Source organism: Maylandia zebra, linkage group LG22 (assembly GCF_041146795.1).
Source record: "Maylandia zebra isolate NMK-2024a linkage group LG22, Mzebra_GT3a, whole genome shotgun sequence".
Lineage (NCBI taxonomy): Eukaryota > Metazoa > Chordata > Actinopteri > Cichliformes > Cichlidae > Maylandia > Maylandia zebra.
In genome coordinates this window covers 29,973,212-29,995,887 of record NC_135187.1, presented here as the reverse complement: position 1 = coordinate 29,995,887, position 22,676 = coordinate 29,973,212, and the positions used below count along the sequence as shown (strand labels likewise).

Here is a 22,676-nt window from a genome sequence, read left to right as displayed (position 1 = left end):
AACAACACAACTGCTCTCTGCCCAGCCTGGAGGTCACTGCAAACTCTCGGTACCTCAGCAGAGCTGGCAATATCATCAAGGACCACTCTCACCCCAGCAAACAACTGTTTGAACTATTACCGTCAGGCCGACGGTACAGGTCACATAAAACCAGGACAAACAGATTCAGGGATAGCTTCTTTCCCAGAGCTATCACCGTAGTAAATAAGCACAAAAACAATTGAACCTATTCCATACCGTCACTGTCATTATATTATGCTGCTATTCATACTGTCATTATATTAATGCTGCTATCCTGTATATATTGTACATACTATTGTTTGAGTACTTACGATTGTTTTTTTTTGTACTTTTTATATTTTACATTTATATTTATTATTGAAACTTGCACCAAGGGAGTGGCACTCCAATTTCGTTGTACTCTGTACAATGACAATAAAGGCTATTCTCTATTCTATTCTAAAAGCCATATTAAACGCACACTACTTTAGACCCGGAAGTAGGATTTGTCGCGTCATCACTGAACAACCGGATAGAATATATATTTAAAGGTATTTATGTATATCTATGTGTTTGCATGTGTGTCGGTTTTGTGGGTTGTCATAATAAAATACAATTTAGTGCCACAACTTCTCTGTGTGGCAATGCACAAGTCAGACACAACCTCTATAGTTATTTGCACATAGTCAACAACCACTCCCTCCCTCCCTCCCTCCCTCCCTCTCCCACTGAGCAGTTGCTCATTACTTGATAGCTACATGGATAGCTTAATAGATATATCCTACAAGTTCTTCTTGACTCATATTCCTGGTTTTTTGATGTGTTTTTGGTAAGATGCATTACATTTACACTCTGTCTTATCTCACACTAATCTGTAGCGAACCTCTGAAGTGTGTTTGCATTTATTTAGTATGCATTTCCCAGATTTCTTTTTTTCCTATTTTTTCAAACAGTTTAGCAATTTTTCTTGTTCTGCCTCAAATAGAGTGGCCTCATATTGTGTAGTCAAATTCTTCAGAAGCAAATGGGATAATTTTAATGAGTGCCATTTTGAGTTGTTTTGCTTTTTAATCATTGTGTTGTTTTTGTTGCTATGTTACTTCATTTTAGGTTAATCAGCACCAGAACCACAATGAAAGTTTAACTGAACAGGAGTTTTTCAACAGCAACAGAGGTAAGCAGAGAAAACAATGAGATAAACAGTTCATGCAAATGCAGAATCTGACCAAGATCTAGAAATATTTTGTACTGTGTTTTCCATTCTGTTGGGTGTCATACTGTTTTATTCAACTTCAAACAACAGATCTTGTTACTTACATGAACTAATAATGTGGGAGGTGATTTATGCTGGTAAATGCTATCTGTTCAAATGCCATGAATATAAGAGGACACAAACCAACTTTTTATGCTTATCCGATTTTGTGCATTCCAGTGCAATGCTCTTAATATGCTGCAAACTATAAATATTTATAAGTAAAGAGTTATTGTTTCTATTACTGTATTCTAAAGGCTTAGTCCTATTTTTCACATTCATACATGTATTTGTTCTCAGATTGGAACTCTGCCAATATGTATTTCAAATGGGGAAGATCCAGAGTTAGCATTTTCCCGCTACTGAGTATCACAGCAATTGTTTTGGTCTCCAATCTTTTATGGAGTTTTTCTGGATATACCTTCTGTCATCGCGAGCCGAGTCTTTGTGGCTGTCAGAAATGTCTAAGAGACAGTGATCCTTGGTTTAATGACATCATCAGTGAAGCTCCTGAACCCTTTCTGTCACAGAAACATATACCTTCAGAGAAAGACTTCCTCTGGTGGAAGGTAAATAATAAAAAACAACATATCAACATATCACTTTTTTGGCTTCTGTGGTGATGTTAAAGGTATTATTATTATTCAAGTATGTCATGACATTTAACAACATATTGCTGCTGTTAAATGACATGGTCTACCTCCATCTAAAAAAAAGCACAAATATTCCTCTATTGTTTAAGTAAACAAACTACACAAATTTAAAGCACCTTGTACTATCTTTTTTTTTTTTTTTAAATATACTGCACTCTTCATCCTCCTGTATTTCTACCTGAAGAATGGTAAAATCCTTATCATTTACTGGCAATGACAAGTTCTGGAAAACCTTTTTAGTTCCTTTAGTGAAAGTCGCAATATCACAATATGAAAGCGCCTCCCTACGCATAAAACTGGATTGTTGGCATTTTCTTTAAAGGGCCAGATTTACTAAATGGGGCAAAATAGCATGTGAGTGAATTCCCACTCATCAGTAAGACAATCAGTAAGGTAATTGTTTTGGTCTGCAACCTTTTATGGAGTGTTTCTGGATATAACTTCTGTCAAAAGAAATGGCTTAATATAGCAATGAGTATTTTTTTGTTTCTCTCAAGAAAGGGGTAGCGTTCAGGCCCAGGGGTTGAGGTTCTCACTAATGATAACTTAGAGCTCTGAGGTAAAACTGTGACTCTATCTGAATTGAAAGACAAAAAAATATGTTTGTGTAAGTACTGTTCATAATCTATCATTGCATAAATGTGCATAACTCATATGCTTGAATAAACTTACAGATTAATCCTGATGTTGTATCTTGCAGATCAGTCTTAAACTTTTCAGAACAATTCTAAATACCAAATGAAAGTACTGAAATAAACTTCAGGCCTAAAAAGATTTTTGCCTAAATTAGTATACATTTTTTACTCTTGAGCTTCAGTGATCTTTCACAGTTGTTGTAAATGGTGCATCATAATATTGATGCTGATATGGAAAAAGTCACAGGGGTGGGCATTTAGACAAGATCTAACTGTGAGCTTAATCAAGAGGAGTGTATGTTTGAAAGGATCTTTGCCAGACTTACTGGTGACTCATGAACTTGTAATCATTGGGAAATCCTATAGTATTTTTGTTCTGTGGGGAAGTTTGATTTTTTTTCAATAACTTTCTCCTCTTTGTCAGAACTTACAGGGGGCAAGACTTCAGAACTTGACTTTGTACAATAAAACTCTAGAGAGGCTATTTCAGACAATAACACCAATTGCAGATATTGGAGAACCTCGTCCTGATCACTGCAGGAGTTGTGCCGTGGTGGGGAATTCTGGAAATTTGAGAGGATCGCATTATGGACCTCTGATTGATTTCCATGATACCGTAATAAGGTAATAATAATTTAACACAAACACAAAATCTAATGTAAACAATGTTCTTGCGAGACGAAAAATATAATATAATATAATATAATATAATATAGTATAATATTGTAGCGGGTCAGGGCTGTTCGGGGTTCTGTTTGTACAGTTATGTTTTGTTTATGTTGCCATAGTGACAGGTGACGCCCTCTCGCTGCGACGGTGTGTCCTTCGGGGGTCAGAGGGCGCCCTGTGTTGTTGTTGTTGTTGCCGCGCTGAGCAGTTAGCTAGCGGCAGTGTTCTTCTGAAAATGTGAATAAACGGCTGTGCTCCCTGGCTAGCTCACGGGAAGCAAGACCAAACGATACCTCCGTCTCCTCCTTGTCTGAGCTCGCCACAATATAATATAAGTCTATGTATATTCATGTATCTAAAATGCAAAAATGTGTGCTAAATATGTATCCTTCTGTATTATTTAGAATCAATCGGGGGCGTACCAAAGGCTATGAAACAGATGTTGGAACCAAAACAACTCATCATGTCATGTATCCAGAGAGTTCTACTAGACTGGACAATACCACTCATCTCTTGTTTTTTCCTTTCAAAACACATGACTTTTTGTGGCTCATGAAGGACTTAAATCGAGGGTAGGCTAAAAGGGCTACTGTCTTAAAACCTATGTTGCCAGAAATTGTATTGCAACTGTTTTGCTCTGAATATCAGATTTTAACTGGTTTGCAACATAGTTTTAGCTAATTGTACGGAAAAATGCAGTATAGTTTTTTTTTGTTTTGTTGTTAGAACAACCAAATTAAACAAAACAGTTTTTGAGACAACCCATCAGAGGTCAGCCTTTCTTTTTTTAAACAGCAAAAAGTGCAGAAAGTTATATGAATTGTTATATGAACAACTTAATCTTTTGTTGTGATGTGCTAGTCTTAGGTAATTATTAGCATTTATTTATGTAATCAGTTCATTTCATCTTTTTAACAGGGAAAATGGTGCTCCAAACTTAAAGAAGATAGCTAACAAAGATTTGGTGAGTATTTTAGGTTTACATGAACAAAACTGGCATATAAGCTACCATTAATTCAGGCAGGAAACAAAGTCAGCTGATTTTACACACTGAACTGGATAATCTCATATACAGTAGGTTTTACTATTAACCTGATTTAGCATATCCAGTATTGCTACAGATGTGCAAGCCATTTCACAAGTCACCTGCACCTCAGCTTTTTCTTTGTTGCAGTATTTACTGTTTACTCTGCTCTGTATTAGGTATTGTTATGGTTTTCCCAATCTCTCATACTTGGCATTTATGTGCCTGGAAGGTCATGCAGGTCAATAGTCAAAGCCATACCACCAAAAACAAATACTGGCTTCTTTTAGCTACAGTCGTGCTAATGTAAAGTATTTTGTGAATTCATTGCAGAAAGTAATAGTTCATAAAACTCAGATTTAAGGCTATGTCTGATTCATAATAGATCTGGATCCTCCATCCGGCTTTCATGAAATATGTTCATCAAGTATGGCTGGGAAAGAAGGGTGCTTATCCATCCACTGGCTTTCTTGCTGTGGTTCTCAGCCTAGTGATGTGTGATGAGGTATGTTCACTTTAAACAATTTGTACATTATGCATCTGACTGACAGTGGTGGTAGTTAAACACTGAGAAACACTGATTTACCAGCAAAGTTGAGAAAAGTCTGCCTTAGATGACTACATGACTAAAACAGAAATCTATGGTTATTTCAAGAAGAGTCAAGAAGAGTGGACATCTGATGGTTGACACATTTACCTGCAAACCAAAGGCAGCAACTACTCTAGCTAAAGACACATGGGTTGTGTTTAAAGGTGGTACCATGAAGGATATCAAGTGTTAAAAGTATTGCCAAATCGAACATGTAGAGCCTACCCGCTTGTGTCAACAGAACAGCTGAAAGTAGTTTTACATAACTCTTGGATAGCAATGTGTAAAAATGCCATACCTGATGTAAGAGCCAATTAAAGGTTAATTTTATTAGTACTGGTAAAATGATTAGAGGAGAAATATACATGTTTGATGTTAAGAATATAATTTCTAGTTAAGGCTTTCACAATAAAACAGGAAACATGAATCACAACTCAGAGACACGGACTCAACACAGAGAGACAGAAAATGACACATGGAACTGAACTATACATGAAGCCACAATTCCTAAAACATGGATAACAGAAACATGAAACTGTAATAATAATAATCACAACCACAACAAGAGAACAAGAAAACAATCCATGATGCAAAATTAAACCAAAACATAATAAACTCAAAATACCGGGTCCAACGGACCCAAAACCGTGACAGATACAGTCAATGTGGAGTTTTTGGCATGTTATGAAGCTGGTTTACACTATGTCTATTAAAAATTCTAAGCAGAAGACAAATAGTGCATGCAACTTGAGCCAATAAACCCCTGCAACTTATAAGATGGCAGATGAAAGAGAGGTGGGAAGAACATGTAAGTTAACAGAGAAGGCTTTGGAAGAAAAATTACAAAGATGTATTGCTTTAAGAAGACGAACATTAGGAACAATCACAGGCAAAATAAAGGAGATAAAGATAATGATGAGTGATGCTCAGAACCTTCAAAATTTGAAAGAAAGGGTGGAAAGTAACTTTGCATAGGCTCTGAATGAGTTTCAAAGTCACAATAACCAGGTTATGAGCCTTTTGTCTGAAGAAGAAAAAATATTTGACCAGGACAATTGGTTTGAGCCCAAAATGGCATCAATAAGAGAGTTTATGAAAACAACAAAGAAATGGATAGCAGAGGATCATAAGCATATGATTCCAAATGAAGCTGAGCAGCAGGAGCACGTTACAGTTGGCTTGGAGGAAGCTGTTAACCCAGATGACAGCGCATCACAGGTTGGAGCTAGAAAGGATGCAGTTCATAGCTCGCGTGGGTCTCAAGTCAGCCAAGCATCTACAACATCTAGAGTTTCCTCCACTCGTGCTAAACAGGAGGCAGAACACGCAGCCTTGCTGGAAAGAGCCGCAGCATTGAAGAAAAAGCAAGAACCTGAGTTAGAGTTGGCCAGGATTAGGCAACATCTTGAGTTTGAAACAGCAAGAGTCAAAGCGGAAAAAGAAGAGTTAGAGTTGGAGACTGCATTAGCAGAAAGTCAAGCAAAATTAAAGGTGCTCAAAGAATGTGAAAGATCTGAAGATGGTCTGAGCAGTTATGTGTCAATACAAAGATCCCAAGGTCGAGGAGTTAAAAAGGAAAGAGTTGGCATAATGCTCCCACAACAAGATGATGTGAGTAGTCACGCTAATTCACAAGTGCAAAACTCCCAGGTACCACATCCAGTCTCCACTCATGGGCTTAATGGTCACGTTAACAGAAGTGATGATGTATTGTCAGTCATGCAGAAACAGAATGTAATCACTGAGTTACTTGTGAAACAGCAGCAGCTGGCTCAGTTGCCATCAAAGGACATTCCTGTTTTTAAAGGTGATGCACTACAGTATAAGGCCTTCATAAGAGCCTTCGAACAAGCAGTAGAGCAAAAGACTGATAACGATCAAGATAAGCTGTATTTTTTGGAACAGTTCACTGCTGGCGAACCACAGGAGCTAATTCGCAGTTGTGTACAAAGGTTACCGTGAGGCCAGACGGTTGCTACAGAGAGTGTACGGTATACCGTACACTCTCTGATGGTGTGCAGCATTCCCACGTCTAACAGGCAAAGGAAGCTTTGGAGCACACATGTAATTTCACGCTGTTGGAAGATAAACAAATAGAGAATGGTAAATTTACATGAACCTCACTCTAAATGGGTTTATATAAATATCATATGTAATATGGCAATGACAAACCTTAGCAGACTCTGTGGGTCCAGCTTGCGCAGTGAAGCACGAGCGATTTGCTCCTGTACTGGGCATTCCATTGTCCTCCTCTACCCACGCAGTGCCTTCTTTTGCCGTCTGGCTCAGACAGGGCTTCCCAGTACCAGGGGGGCCTCTTCCGAGGAGGCATGTTGGGTTCTTCCGTCTCCTTTTCAGATTCTTCTGAGGAGGTATCAGTGGCCTGCTGGACAAATGAAACCTCTCCTCCATCAGAATCTGCTTCGTCCATTTCCTGAAGCAAGGCCCAAGGATGTTGCGCCGATAGGTTATTCCTGCATGGCAGTGATACGGAGGCCATCCTGATGTGCGTTCTCAGAAATGCGAAGAAGAAATGATTCTCCCTCCTGGTCGGTCTGCTTTTATGCACAGTACTGTGCTGTAGTCAAGCAATGCCACTCCTACACATACACAAATCTCTCCTGGTTGGGGGAGGGTGTTTTGCACAACAAAAGCAGGAGAACAATGGAGCTACTACATTTATTTCATGCATACATACATATACATGCATTTCACCCCCATGTCATACTGTGTATGGTTGTGTGTGTGTGACAAATAAAAAATTTGAATTTTTACTAACCCTGCGCAAATTTGCGTAAATTCCCTGAACCTAACACCTCCTAGTACCCTGCTGAGAGGCCTTCAGCTCCATTGTAGGGTTGTAACACAGATTTTTCTCTTACCTTGGATCTGAGCTACTCTGAGTGAACAAATGCAAATCTTCCAGGCCTCAAAGATAATGGGTGGTTTGCACAACAAAAACAGGAGGAGAATCGAGCTGATGACCTGTGAAAATTTCAGCAGGGGTGATTAACACCTCAGGACATCCACCAGAAAATAAAAAAGTCAGTAATTCTAGGAGGTCTTACCGGTAGGTTCAGGGGATTTACGCAAATTTGCGCAGGGCTAATAGATCTAGTAGTAGGGACTTGTACCAGGAAAAAAAAGAGGCTCAGTAATTCTAGTGTTAAAGGTTAATTTTATTGGTACTGGTAAAATGATTAGATGAGAAATATACATTATACGTTTGATATTAGTAATATAATTTCTAGTTAATTTCAAAAAACTGTTTTGTTAAAGGTATAGAATATAAAAGTGCGACATTCTAATGCACTTTTTAGTATTTTGGGCTTCCGGCACACTGTAATTACGTAGTTGGGGAGTCGGATAAGCTGGAAGCAACACAGTTTTTTGACCGAGTCTTGCCATGTAAATTAAAAGTTTCAATAAACATCTTTTTTGCAAGAAAAGTACCTGGACTTGCTCGCGTTTCAAATGCATGTTGCCAGACTGACTCCTAAAGGTGGTACAGAAGAGTGAAATAGAGATGGAGTGCCGCCACTACACTTGGTATTGATTCAATGCTAAATACAGGGCCAGTGTTGGAGTCAACCAGATTCAACAATTAGTTTTAACTTGGCAAGAACAGTGTAACATGATTTTTGAGCTGAATGTGTTTGTTTGCCTGAAAAACAATTTTTGTGTCAGGTTTTGTTTAAATGGGCGATCTTGTGTCCTTGGGGAAGACACTTCACCCGTTGCCTACTGGTGGGGGTCAGAGTCCACCAGTGTCCGGCAGCCTCGCCTCTGTAAGTGCGCCCCAGGGTGGCTGTAGCTACAATGTAGCTTGCCATCACCAGTGTGTGAATGTGTGCGTGAATGGGTGGATGACTGAATATGTAAAGCGCTTTGGGGCCCTTAGGGACTAGTAAAGCGCTATACAAATACAGGCCATTTACCATTTAAATGTATTATATAAATAAAATTAAGTTGACATTTAAAAATCAAGGGTTACTACATTCAGAAATTTCCTTAGTTTATGTTTGATGTATATATTTTTTCAGTTCTACTAAAATATTTTATTTAAAATCTAACAGTTGGCTGAATATATTTAAATGTCTGAATATAATCTGTAGGCACTAGGTCTGCTAAAGTAACAAGTATGATGATCACTTAAACATTGAAAATTAACATTAACTCAATCTAAACATTAAAACATTATTTTCATACCAAAATATACAGGCTGTTTGGGAAGTATCACAGCCCTTCATTTGTTATTGTTCCAAACTCATTTTTCAGAATTTCACACACAATATGCACAATATAATGACAAAGTGAAAAAATTTTCTTGAAATTCTGCCAGCTCTATTAAAAAAAAAATCATTAAGTCATGATACCAGCTAAAATCTATCAGTAACTGTAAATCCTGCCACTTAGTGCAAATTAAAATCAGCTGGTTCAGTTCCAACTCGTAAACTATAAAAAAGGTGTCCCATTACCAACGTGTCACACAATCAATCAATCAATCAATCAATCTTTATTTTTTAAAGCACTTTTCATACAAAAAATGTAGCACAAAGTGCTTTACATAGTTAAAAGCAGCCCACCCCACCCTCCAACTCACTCCCCACACTCTCATTAACATAAATGATGTGAATACACACATATCAAAGGAGCTTGCAAAGAAAAGCATCTGGACTTCTTTAAGTTACTTGAAGACGTTTCACCTCTCATCCGAGAAGCTTCTTCAGTTCTAAGGTCAAATGGTGGAGAGTCCCAAAACGTGCGGCTATCCTAAATGGGCGTTCTTAAAGTCAGCAAAGAGGCACAGAAAAGAAGACCAGACACCAGCGAGGGAGGATAAGAAGGACAGACGCAACAACATTGTCATCCCCTATGTAGCCGGTGTATCAGAAAAACTCAGGAGAGTTTTCTCCAAGCATGACATCCCAGTGTATTTCAGACCCAGCAACACGCTCAGGCAGAAACTGGTTCACCCGAAAGACAAAATGCCAAAACACAGACTTAACAATGTGGTGTATGCTGTACAGTGCAGCGAGGAATGCCCAGACCTCTACATTGGAGAGACCAAACAGCCACTTCACAAGCGCATGGCACAACACAGAAGAGCCACCTCCACAGGACAAGACTCAGCAGTCCATCTGCATCTTAAGGATAAAGGACACTCTTTCGAGGATGCCAATGTTCACATTTTGGACAGAGAGGACAGATGGTTTGAAAGAGGAGTGAAAGAAGCCATCTATGTCCACTGTGAGCGACCATCTTTGAACAGAGGTGGGGGTTTACGACACCAACTCTCTGCCATCTATAATCCAGTTTTGAGATCCCTTCCCAGACGCCTTAACGCCCACTCACATCCTGGGCCATCTGACCTCAGGAATTCGCATGATAAGGTGGGGCCAGGTTTCACAATGAACACACCCGAAACTCTGGCTGATTGGGACCCACACCCAGTTTCACACCTTGGCTCAGGTGATTAGAGGATCATCAGGGGGTCCTTTTGTCCCTCTGTGGGGGGTCACTCCCACTAGGTTTATATCTGGGACTCTCCACCATTTGACCTTAGAACTGAAGAAGCTTCTCGGATGAGAGGTGAAACGTCTTCAAGTAACTTAAAGAAGTCCAGACGCTTTTCTTTGCAAGCTCCTTTGACTACGATGACCTGGATGACTGAGAACCTTCACAGACCATACACACGTATCTCCCCCCCCCCACACACACACACGCGCGCACACTTAAAGAGTAAAAATTGGGCAGGGTTCACATGAGCCAAGTGAGGAAACACTATAACAGGGAGCCATCTGCACCGGGACCACAGCCTCCAGGCTGGGCACACAGCAGAAGGGAGGCAAAGGAGCCCCCCAGCCAGGCTGAGAGGACCCCCAGAGACCCAGCAGCCACGGTCGATCACAACCCCAGTGCAGAGAGCCCCCTCCGAGGAAACACTGGAGATATGCCACAATAGGCTATATACACGGTAAAATGATAAAATAAATAAGAACGGGATACAATATAAATATAAATAGAGTAAGAAGATTAAAAAATGGATAAGAATAAAACTAAACTGGACAAACTAAATACTAGAACACTGGAATTTTAAACATGAAACCTGAACATAGATACCTGGGACATTGCATGAAACAAATGAACAACTTGACAATGAATGAATGACAGCTTACAACATACACAAGAGGATGACTAGGGAAGAGGAAACACATGGGGACCACAGCTGGGGAAAATAAATATAATAATGACAAGACAGGAGGAAACAAAACTGAACACACTAACAAAGGATGCAACACCGTCAAAGTAAAACAGGGAACACTAAGACAGAGACTAAGAATTAATGGCTAAACACAGGCTGGGAAGAAGGAATCCACAGGGGAACGAGACAGACTGGGGAAACAAAGGGAGGAGACAAAAAGGGAAACACAGAAACTATTATGGATAATGAGACAGAGAAGGAGTGAGAGAGAGAGAAGGCGAAGGAGAGAGAGCAGCAGCATACATGAACGCACATGACAGAAAAAGGAAAACGTAACAAAACACGGGAAGAGAAACATGTAAACAGGAAGGGGAGACAAGACACATCGAAAAGACAACATGGAAACCGAAATATAACTAAACATAGCAGCAATACGAAGACTAACTCAATACTAAATAATATAAAACTAAAACATTACAACAAAAAAGAATTTGGAAAAACACCATAAACTCAAAATACTGGATCCAATGATCCAGAACCATGACAAGGGGAATATAGTCTGGTCAGATAAGACCAGAATTAAACTTTTTCGATGCTATAATACACACCATGTTTGGAGGTCAAATGTTACTGCATATCACCCAAAAACATCATATCAACTGTGAAGTTTGGATGTCGGAACATTATGGTGTGGGGTTGTCTTTTAGCATACAGCTAAATTGTGCTTAAAGTGCTTCATTGAGCGGAAATTTAAACTTAAAATATCTCAAGATATATAAAGTAAAAAGGAAGTCAAAATTAGAAGTACCTCAAATGCTTCGAACTGAACATTTCAATATCTGAACATTTTACCTTGGGCATGGACATCTAAGAGGTTCTGCCCTTGACTATCTCTAATTGGTTTAGACGACGACATTGGCGTAATGTGTGTCTGTTGTTGACCACACAGAGACTTTCAGAGTTGCAGAGAATTTTTTTTTTTTTTTTTTTACTTGAACGGCTGGTCGCACCAATGCGACCTAGGATTTTCATGGCGGAACATTGGCATGTTGAATGTGCAAGCGTCGATGTGCGCTATTGGATTATTGTGGGAATTCCCAACGCCATTTCCCTTTTCTGCACATCTGTGCAGAGACACGTGCGTGACAGATAAATTGATCGAACAGCAGCAGCACGGAGTCGGTGCTGCGGTGCTTTAGTGGCACGTTTAGCTACTCTAAGCAGCGCCTTCATGATTGGTTTAGGCCATGATATATATATATATATATATATATATATATGTATATATATATGTATATATATATATATATATATATATATATATATATATATATATATATATATATATGTGTGTGTGTGTGTGTGTGTGTGTGTGTGTGTGTGTGTGTGTGTGTACCACCGGCAGATAGAGGAGGTGGCTGATATCCAGAAATCCTACCAGTGGCTGGACAAAGCTGGACTGAAAGACAGCACAGAGGCACTAATCATGGCAGCACAAGAACAAGCTCTGAGCACAAGATCCATAGAGGCTGGGGTCTATCACACTAGGCAAGACCCCAGGTGCAGGCTGTGTAAAGATGCCCCAGAGACAATCCAGCACATAACAGCAGGGTGCAAGATGCTAGCAGGCAAGGCATACATGGAACGCCATAACCAAGTGGCCGGCATAGTGTACAGGAACATCTGTGCTAAGTATAAACTGGAAGTCCCGAGGTCAAAATGGGAGATGCCCCCAAGGGTGGTGGAGAATGACCGAGCTAAGATCCTGTGGGACTTCCAGATACAGACGGACAAAATGGTGGTGGCTAACCAACCGGACATAGTGGTGGTAGACAAACAGAAGAAGACGGCCGTAGTGATCGATGTAGCGGTTCCGAATGACAGCAATATCAGGAAGAAGGAACACGAGAAGCTGGAGAAATACCAAGGGCTCAGAGAAGAGCTCGAGAGGATGTGGAGGGTGAAGGTAACGGTGGTCCCCGTGGTAATCGGGGCACTAGGTGCGGTGACTCCCAAGCTAGGCGAGTGGCTCCAGCAGATCCCGGGAACAACATCGGAGATCTCTGTCCAGAAGAGCGCAGTCCTGGGAACAGCTAAGATACTGCGCAGGACCCTCAAGCTCCCAGGCCTCTGGTAGAGGACCCGAGCTTGAAGGATAAACCGCCCGCAGGGGCGTGCTGGGTGTTTTTTATATATATATATATATATATATATATATATATATATATATATAAATAAATGTACCACTTGCCAATATGACAACAGCCCCACCAAGGCTGAAGATTTAACAAAAGTGGAAGTGCATATGAGAGAAGGATGCAACCTATAACAACAATGTTCAGTGGCTAGTGGAGCTAAGATCCCAGCAACAGAAATTGTGAAAACTGTACTGAGTGTATTAAATAGAGATGTAGTGAACAACAATACAGGCAAACTTCAAGCCAGTTGCACAAGTTTTATCAAATGTGCCATTTACCAACGAGATGCTCTGTCCCCACTGCTGTTCTGCATAAGCTCGAATCCCCTTAGCCAGTTCATTAACAAGCCTGGCTATGGAAACCAACTACAGAATAGTGCAACTGTTATTCAACAACTCAATCTGGATGACATCAAGCTGTATGTAGCCTTTGCCAAAACAAATTGTTTATTTTGATTACTGAAAAAGCGATCTCAGGTCATTATGTTCTTAAATTTTAAAAAGTATATTAATAGTGTCATGAATCGCTGTGTGGCAGGCAAGCAGGAGTGGTGGACCCAAAATGCAGAACTCAGACACGGAAGTGAAACTTAAAGCGCAGCTTTATTGCTGAGAAAAACCTCGTACAAACTAAACTCACCAAAAGAAAACCAAAAGTCAGAACAGAGGAACCAAGGACTGAAACACTGGAAAGAAACACTAAACTGGAGCAGAAGACCAAACACTAGGAACATAGAAGCAGAACACACAGCTAGTTGAGGGTACGACGCGACACTAACACAGAGAAACACAGGGCTTAAATACACAGATGGCAGTAATCAAGGGATGAGAGACAGGAGGGGAACACACCTGGGAGAAATCACAGCTGACGAGGCAGGGGAAACGTAAACTGAGCACACTCACATATGACACAGACCTTCACAATAAAACAGGAAACTCAGAAACATGGAACCAGACAAGACATTGAACTAAACAGACAGATTCACAAACAGATGGGGTGACACCATAGACAGACAGAGACACAGACTCAAAGGCAGACCAAAAATAACACAGAACTCAAAAAATAATAATCATCATCATAAGCGTTGGGTCACTGACCCAGGACCATGACAAATAGTTAAAATGTAGAGAGAAACTATTTAAAATTTATATCATTTACCCTTTAAGTGGAAAAGTTTGGAATGCACGTGTTTAACGTATGTGATGTGTATTGTTTAGACTCACTGCCTTCTTATTTACATTTTGAAGTGTCCTTTATTATATTGTTTAATTTTATAGGCATGTAATAAAGCTCGTGTGCCCCCAGCCAATCCATAAGAGTTTTAGGTAAAGGGGTGGGATTTGGCGTGGGCTGTGGGGTCTACTGTGTGTGAGAGAGGGAGGAGAGATAAGCTACTGCTATCGAGTGGACATTTGAGTCTGTAAACTAGCAACATGCTGTTACTTTCATGGTTGAAAGTACCTCATATGTGGAGCTGTTGTAACCTACCAAGAGGAGGAGGAGACAGACGTTTTACCAGTGTGATGGAAGCAAAGCTCATATGGTCTCTTCTGCTGATTTGAGTTTTGAATTTAGTGTGACTGTGGGTTTTGTGTGTCGTGGCTGAACCCTGCTGGTAGCCTTGATGCCCTTTTTTCCCATCTGTCCCTTTGAATTGTCTGAAGCTCTGAATATCGATGTTGGCATGCGCCTTTTATTTTATTGGTTGTTTATAAGTGAAGTGGCCACAGTGCACCCCAGCCATGATTTAGGCCTGCAACAAGGGTTTTATTTTTAAGAACGTCTGGGACTGAGTGTGCGTGGGCTACCCGCGCATTTGCGTACATAAGATTTTCAGGAGGAGGACAGACATTTGTTTAGAACACTTAAAGATGTTGAAGAAGCAAGCTCCTTTAAGCAATTACTTTGGTGTTCCTCCACTTCCAAAGAAATGTCAGAAGGAGTCTGAACCCGCAAAAGAAGCGCGTATTCTCGGAAAAGTGGTTGCAGGAGGTGAGCTGGCTTCAAACAAATGATGAACGCACAGAGAAGTGGTGCAGAATATGCCGTGAAAATCCCACTCTAGCAAACAAAAACAGTGCTTTTTATATGTACGCAAGCGCGCGTTGCAACTTCTTATCTGGTGCACGTCTTTTATTTTGACAGCGCATGCGCACCTGCGGACCACTTATGTGCGCCCCTGATCATAGTGAATGAAATGTAGTGAACACCACTTTATCAGTTCTACATATTAATTTACCACTAAACTCAAATGTTTTTACTTTATTTCGTTTTTTTCTTTCTACTGGGAATCACTCACTAAAGTGAAGTGCATTTCAATTGATATGCTTGTCTCGTTGCTTGTTGATTTATATTTTGGGTTATAAGCATGAACAAGACAATATCAAAAGCAAATTACACCTTTGAGACCCAGGCCCCACTCACAGCTACATGAGACAGGTGTTACATGTATGCCAGGAGTGACATCAATTCTCTTGGATGTACAACAATGACATTGGAATGTCATTCAGACGGAAGAACTGTTGTCAGATGGTAATAAAGAGAAAGAAACTACTCAGAACCAAGGGAATTGCACTACCAGAACATTGTAGACACTGAGGATAGCCACAAGTACCAGGGACTTCAACAGGCAAATAGGAACCATGAAGAGGCCACTGGAAAAGCTGCAACTCAGCCACCTGAGACATTGTCCTAAGAAGGGAAGGTGACCAAGGTCTATTGAGTGTCACAACCACTGACTAGGATGAAACAAAAGATCCATGAGTACATTGGCAAGATGGACACAACATGTTGGACCTTGAGAAGATCTGGTGGGTGAAGGCAACACAACAAAGTGGGCAAGTGGCCTCAGTGTCATGAACTCGCTGTGTGCAGGCAGGAATAGGACCCAAAAGCAGACTCCCAGAAGCAGGAAGTGAACTCAAAAAACACGGATTTATTGCTGGAAAAAGGAAAAATTGTACAGAACTAAACTGGGGAATTCTAATAATCATTCACACAGGGAAACACAGGGAGAGTCACAAAGCTATGAGGACACGGAACTGAGGGAGATGCGGACATAAATACACAGACGGATCATGAGGGAAGTGAAAACACATGTAAAGCACAGCTGACATGAATAACCATAAAGAGACAGGGGAAGAGCAAACACAAAATAACGCACACTGACGGGAGACTATCAAAGTATGGAGGAGAGGCAACCGAGAGGGAGCGAGGGAGAGAGAGAACAAAAATGATGGACTAGGGAAATATGAAGGAATAAAACACATGGAGGGGAAACAAGACACAAGGCTCACATTGTATAAACACAGACATTCAGGTGAGACAGAGGACAAAGACACAAGGGGAGATCTAATAAACCATACTGAACAGAATAAGCTAGGAACCATAGAATACAAGTGAACTCAAAAATAATACAGAATGACCAAAAATGCACAAGGCCCCCCCACCAAAAAAAAAGAAAAAAAAGAAAACAAAAGCCTGGGTCAAAAGGACCCAGAAACATGACACTTAGGGGATCCCAGGACTGACAAGCAATTATCAATGATTATCAGTTATGTTCCAGTCTGGAATCTGGCTGTACCACTCAAGGACATTTACAGAGTGGTCAAGAAGTCACTTTTTTGTTATCTTGGTTGCATGCTTAGGGTTGTTGTACTGTTAGAAGAACCTTCACTCCAGTGAGTGCTCTCATTAACGCTAAAACTGTCAGTGAAGATACTACCCATCCCTATTCATTTTGCAGAATCCCTGTCATAACAGCATTTATGCATAAAGTGCTCTATGGGCTGATTTTCATTAACTCCTCAGTCAGCTTTGTGGTATAACTTAAACAAGCTACTAAGAGACAGATTCTTCATGTCCTCAATAGGACATGGAGATAATGATGTCTTTTAAGAATGCTATTAGTTAATATATATAAAAGAATGAATGAATAAACAAATAAATAGAATGCTCCTAGTGGAAACAATACATTAAATCTTTACTTCAATTTTTTTTCCCCAGGTCACTATCTTTGGGTTTGGAGCAGACAGCGGGGGAAGCTGGAGCCATTACTTTGAAATCTTCAAAAACAAAAAATTTAAAACAGGAGCACATCCAGGAGAAGAAGAATATAAAATGATAGAGAAATTACACAAAAAGAAGACAATTGTTTTTTTTAAAGGATGGTAATTTCTTTTTCATGTTTTCATTTCTGTCTTTATCAGTTGCAAATCATCTAACCATAGACCTGTGTTATAAAAATGAATAAGTGATGGTAATTGCCCCCCCCTTCAAAATAAATACCACTATATACTAACTTTATCTATATCTGACTTTATCACTAGTAATCTTATATACATTTTGCCTCCAAAATAATAGAAAATACAATGCAAAATTCAAAGTGCAGTCATAATCCCCTGTAACTTGTTCATGAAAAAAAAAAAAAAGAAAAGTATAGCTGTTTGTTGCTAAAGGGTTATTGAATACATTTGATAGTCATACTGGATAAAACTGGAAAAAACTCTGAGTGGAGTTTTTTTTCCTCCTCCTCTTACCTCATGTAGTGTATTTTCGTTGTTTTTTCCTATCAGCCTACCTTTCTGACATGTCTCCCCAATGTGATGGTCAGAAGGTTCCTTTGTAAGTGCGCATGCACCATTAGCGTGCTGCCTGCTGTAACCCTAATTTCCCTCGGGATTAATAAAGTATTCTGATTCTGATTCTGATTCTGATACCTTTCAAGTATACCTTTCAAGACAAGTCATACCTTTCCATAATAAAGATTGAACAAGTCTTTAAATAAACAGATGTGCCTGAGAGCAGTGTGTTTGATTTGTGTTCTTTTTGGGAATGCCAATTTTCCGTCGATCCATTCTCGCTTATCCTCATCAGGGTTGTGGGAGAGTTGGAGGTGGCCCGAGTTGGAGGAAAGACTCGAGCAGTGGATCATTGAGCAAAGAACGAGTGGCAGAAGCGTTTCGACGGTCACCATTCGACTAAAAGCAGTAACGCTAGCAGAAGAAATGAAAATTTAACATTTCCAAGGAGGTCCGTCTTGGTGCTTTCGTTTCATGAAACGGTGCCATTTTTCCATCCGGACCAGGACTCCTACTGCAGCAAACACATCGCCGACAAACACATCCAGCCCAGCCACATCACTAACATGGACGAGGTGCCGCTCACTTTCGACATCCCGGTGAGTCACACTGTGGAGAAGAAGGGGACCAGCACGGTAACGGATTGGCCAGATGCTGGGAGATGTGTAAAAATAACTCAATTGTTTGGTGGTGGCTATTGCGGAGCTTCCACAGATTCAGTAACATTAGCAAGTAGTGGAGGCCAGCAGATGCAACACGCTGGCAGGTGGATGATGGAAAGGCAGGAGGAGCAGAGACCCGAGGCGGTGAACTGAACTTCAGGTAAGAAGTTATGACCTGCAGTCTATCTGGGTCAGATATAAACCAAGTTTAGGTGGAGTTTACTTTTTACAGTCAGTTACAAGAACTTTGTTTAGGGCCTTAAGCTCTGTATACATTCCCACCCCCTGACTTACCCATGATTACGGGGTTGAACTGGGTTTTCCTGTCATGTACCCTTTTTGTGGGCGTCGGGCTGCAAGGAAAGCCTCTGCCAGAGAGGCTGCCAGAGATGGCACAACGGTGGGGTTGTGCTCTTTCACCCAGGTCCTAAGGTCCGGGCTAAGAACCCTGAGAAACTGCTACATCACTATAACATCTCCTATTTGGTCCTTTGTCTTCTCCTTTGGAAGCATCCACTTTTCATACAGGTCTTGAAGGCGCGATCGTAGCTCTTTTGGGTCCTTCACCGTCATGTCGCGGAATCTCATTCGGTAAGCCTCAGCACTTTCAAGAACAGCTGTTTTTACTTTATCATGTCTGTCTCTTCAGTGTCCATAGCAACATATGCAGCACGTGCTTTACCACTGAGAAGTGGAGCTAGATGAAGTGCCCATTCTTCTTGTGGCCACTGACATCCTGTTGCAATCAACTGCATCAAGTTTCGTTCAAGTGTCCTTTATTTTCTGGCGTCGCCTTTCAACAATTGTCTCGCAAAACATAAGACCTGACAGTCAAAATCTCACCTGCTTTATACAGAATTCCATTCACATCTAAATCTCATTAACCTTTACCACTGAGACAACAGGGTAGACTAAATGACACAGTCTAAACAAGGAAACCGGAATAAAATCATTCTTCCACTTAAACTCATTCACTCAACTAAACGGTTTGTGAAGTCAATCTCTTCACAAAATCTGACTCTGGAGGTTATATTAACAATTTTACACAATTTTACACAAAAAAACAGCCCTTCATTTGGTTACAACTAATTGTGGGGATATGATGTCACTAATTGATCAGTGACATCGATCGGCCCGCGATCCATTTTTAATTGGCCCGCAAGTAATTTTATAAGTAGAATAGAATATGGCCCGCACTTCAACTTTTGCTTGAGTGTATTGCACTTCTTAGTTTTAACACCAGGGGGAGCTACTGTTGATCAAGGCAGTTGCTCCACCAAAAAGGACAATCACAGAAGAAATTTACCCCACGATACTAAACATGGCAGAACCAAAGAAGCGAAAGGTAGAAAAGTGAATGCAGAAAATTTCAGACATGGTGGGAGACTGAATATTTCTTCAGTAAAACTATGGCAGTTATGAAAGTGTATAATGTACGACGTCATTATGAAACCAAACATCAGGCCTATGCATCCTACAGTGGTGCTGAGCGAGAGCAGAAATTAAAGCAAAGGGTAGCTCTCCTGCGGGGTCAGCAACAGTATTATTTTCGTGCTCAAAAGGTCCAGGAAAAGGCTACAATAGCCAGCTATGAGGTCGCCCAACTCATTGCAAGACATGGCAAGCCTTTTTCAGATGGAGACCTCATAAAACACTGCCTCGTTAAAATCACCGAAATAATGTGCCCGGAAAAGGTGCAGGACTTCAACAACATCAGCATGTCCAGAAATCCAGTTGTGCGACGCATTGAAGACTTTTCAGCCAACATTAAACTGCAACTGTCTGATAAAGCTGTGCTTTTGATTTTTACTCCATCGCATGCGATGAGAGCACCGATGCCACAGACACCGCACAGCTGCTTTTTTTTTGCGGGGAGTGGACGAGAGCACGAGCACTTTAGGTGAGTAAAAAATATATTCCACAGTACCCGTGTGTTAATGTGCAGGTACACATGCTTCAAATATCAATAATGCGCATCAATTCTGTCACTACCCTGCTTTTGCGCACCACTTTCTTATATGCGTTTTTCTTCTTAACACACAGAGTACACACCGCTGTGCACAGCGCACGCACACGCAAAGTCAGCTTCTCTCATCTGATGCAGACCTGCTCCTTGATCAAGTGACATTTGTCCGGATTTTTGGCACGACTGGCGTATGATGAGCACCGCAGCTGGATGGCCCGATTTACATACCCAGCGCAGCTGATACTCACCAGAATAGTTTACTAAAATTATATGCACTCCTGTTATTAAGTCCAGTTCAGTCTGTTAATGTTGATAACGGTTTCAAATTAACGTTAATAGGTGTGTTGCTAAGCCTAATAACTTAAATAACAAACTTGAAATGTACCCGTCCCATTTTTCTCTTTGTTTTTTTTTTTTTTGTACTGTAAATCTTCTGTCTAAGAAGAAATCTGAGGCTGCTGTTCTGAGAATGAGCTACCAAAGCTTTTTCTGAATAAATCAATAAAGATCCATTTATGGAAAGCTGTGATGAAGGCAGTTCTTTAATTATTTTCAACAATATAACATATTCGACCACTTTTAAGTGATTTTTCTAACTTTAATACACTAAATTTAAGGTTATATACCTAATTTCTAATAAGTGGCCCAGCCCCTCCTATATTTTTATATATGTGGCCCTCAGTGAAAAAAGTTTGGACACCCCTGGTGTAGACCAAAATACTAAATTTCACTCTACAAGGACCTGATATCCACTTACGAGGACATTACACTGCCACTGTTCTATCGAAATTTAAAGTGAATTTCCTCTTATGTGGTATTATTTTTTCTCTGAAACAAAAATCAGGTAAAAAAAAAAAATCTGGTAATTCTTGGTTTTTAAATTCATCAGGTCCCAATCAGCCCAAATGGCAAAGAGAAATTAAAAATGCATGCCATGAAAGACTTCGGGTCTTAGACGTTAGTACAGGGAGTGCAGAATTATTAGGCAAATGAGTATTTTGTCCACATCATCCTCTTCATGCATGTTGTCTTACTCCAAGCTGTATAGGCTCGAAAGCCTACTACCAATTAAGCACATTAGGTGATCTGCATCTCTGTAATGAGAAGGGGTGTGGTCTAATGACATCAACACCCTATATCAGGTGTGCATAATTATTAGGCAACGTCCTTTCCTTTGGCAAAATGGGTCAAAAGAAGGACTTGACAGGCTCAGAAAAGTCAAAAATAGTGAGATATCTTGCAGAGGGATGCAGCAGTCTCAAAATTGCAAAGCTTCTGAAGCGTGATCATCGAACAATCAAGTGTTTCATTCAAAATAGTCAACAGGGTGTGGAAAAACCAAGGCGCAAAATAACTGCCCATGAACTGAGAAAAGTCAAGCGTGCAGCTGCCAAGATGCCACTTGCCACCAGTTTGGCCATATTTCAGAGCTGCAACATCACTGGAGTGCCCAAAAGCACAAGGTGTGCAATACTCAGAGACATGGCCAAGGTAAGAAAGGCTGAAAGACGACCACCACTGAACAAGACACACAAGCTGAAACGTCAAGATTGGGCCAAGAAATATCTCAAGACTGATTTTTTCTAAGGTTTTATGGACTGATGAAATGAGAGTGAGTCTTGATGGGCCAGATGAATGGGCCCGTGGCTGGATTGGTAATGGGCAGAGAGCTCCAGTCCGACTCAGACGCTAGCAAGGTGGAGGTGGAGTACTGGTTTGGGCTGGTATCATCAAAGATGAGCTTGTGGGGCCTTTTCGGGTTGAGGATGGAGTCAAGCTCAACTCCCAGTCCTACTGCCAGTTTCTGGAAGACACCTTCTTCAAGCAGTGGTACAGGAAGAAGTCTGCATCCTTCAAGAAAAACATGATTTTCATGCAGGACAATGCTCCATCACACGCGTCCAAGTACTCCACAGCGTGGCTGGCAAGAAAGGGTATAAAAGAAGAAAAACTAAAGACATGGCCACCTTGTTCACCTGATCTGAACCCCATTGAGAACCTGTGGTCCATCATCAAATGTGAGATTTACAAGGAGGGAAAACAGTACACCTCTCTGAACAGTGTCTGGGAGGCTGTGGTTGCTGCTGCACGCAATGTTGATGGTGAACAGATCAAAACACTGACAGAATCCATGGATGGCAGGCTTTTGAGTGTCCTTGCAAAGAAAGGTGGCTATATTGGTCACTGATTTGTTTTTGGTTTGTTTTTGAATGTCAGAAATGTATATTTGTGAATGTGGAGAT

General features: G+C 40.6%; 1 protein-coding gene across 1 annotated transcript; it reads left to right on the top strand.

Annotated features, from left to right (window-relative positions):
• Positions 1-796: 796 nt before the first annotated feature.
• Positions 797-17,979, top strand: LOC101471481 (CMP-N-acetylneuraminate-beta-galactosamide-alpha-2,3-sialyltransferase 1-like). Its single transcript, XM_076879556.1, has 8 exons — positions 797-829; positions 1,111-1,174; positions 1,553-1,821; positions 2,965-3,164; positions 3,614-3,781; positions 4,128-4,173; positions 4,619-4,738; positions 17,231-17,979. The coding sequence occupies exons 3-8, from the start codon at positions 1,570-1,572 to the stop codon at positions 17,396-17,398; spliced, it is 954 nt and encodes a 317-aa protein (XP_076735671.1). The 5' UTR covers positions 797-829; positions 1,111-1,174; positions 1,553-1,569; the 3' UTR covers positions 17,399-17,979.
• Positions 17,980-22,676: the final 4,697 nt, after the last annotated feature.

Coding starts and splice junctions, on each gene's coding strand:
- LOC101471481 (XM_076879556.1), top strand. CDS start 1,570: ATGTATTTCAAATGGGGAAGATCCAGAGTTAGCATTTTCCCGCTACTG. Junction 1,822..2,964: donor AAGACTTCCTCTGGTGGAAG/GTAAATAATAAA, acceptor CCTCTTTGTCAG/AACTTACAGGGGGCAAGACT. Junction 3,165..3,613: donor TTCCATGATACCGTAATAAG/GTAATAATAATT, acceptor TGTATTATTTAG/AATCAATCGGGGGCGTACCA.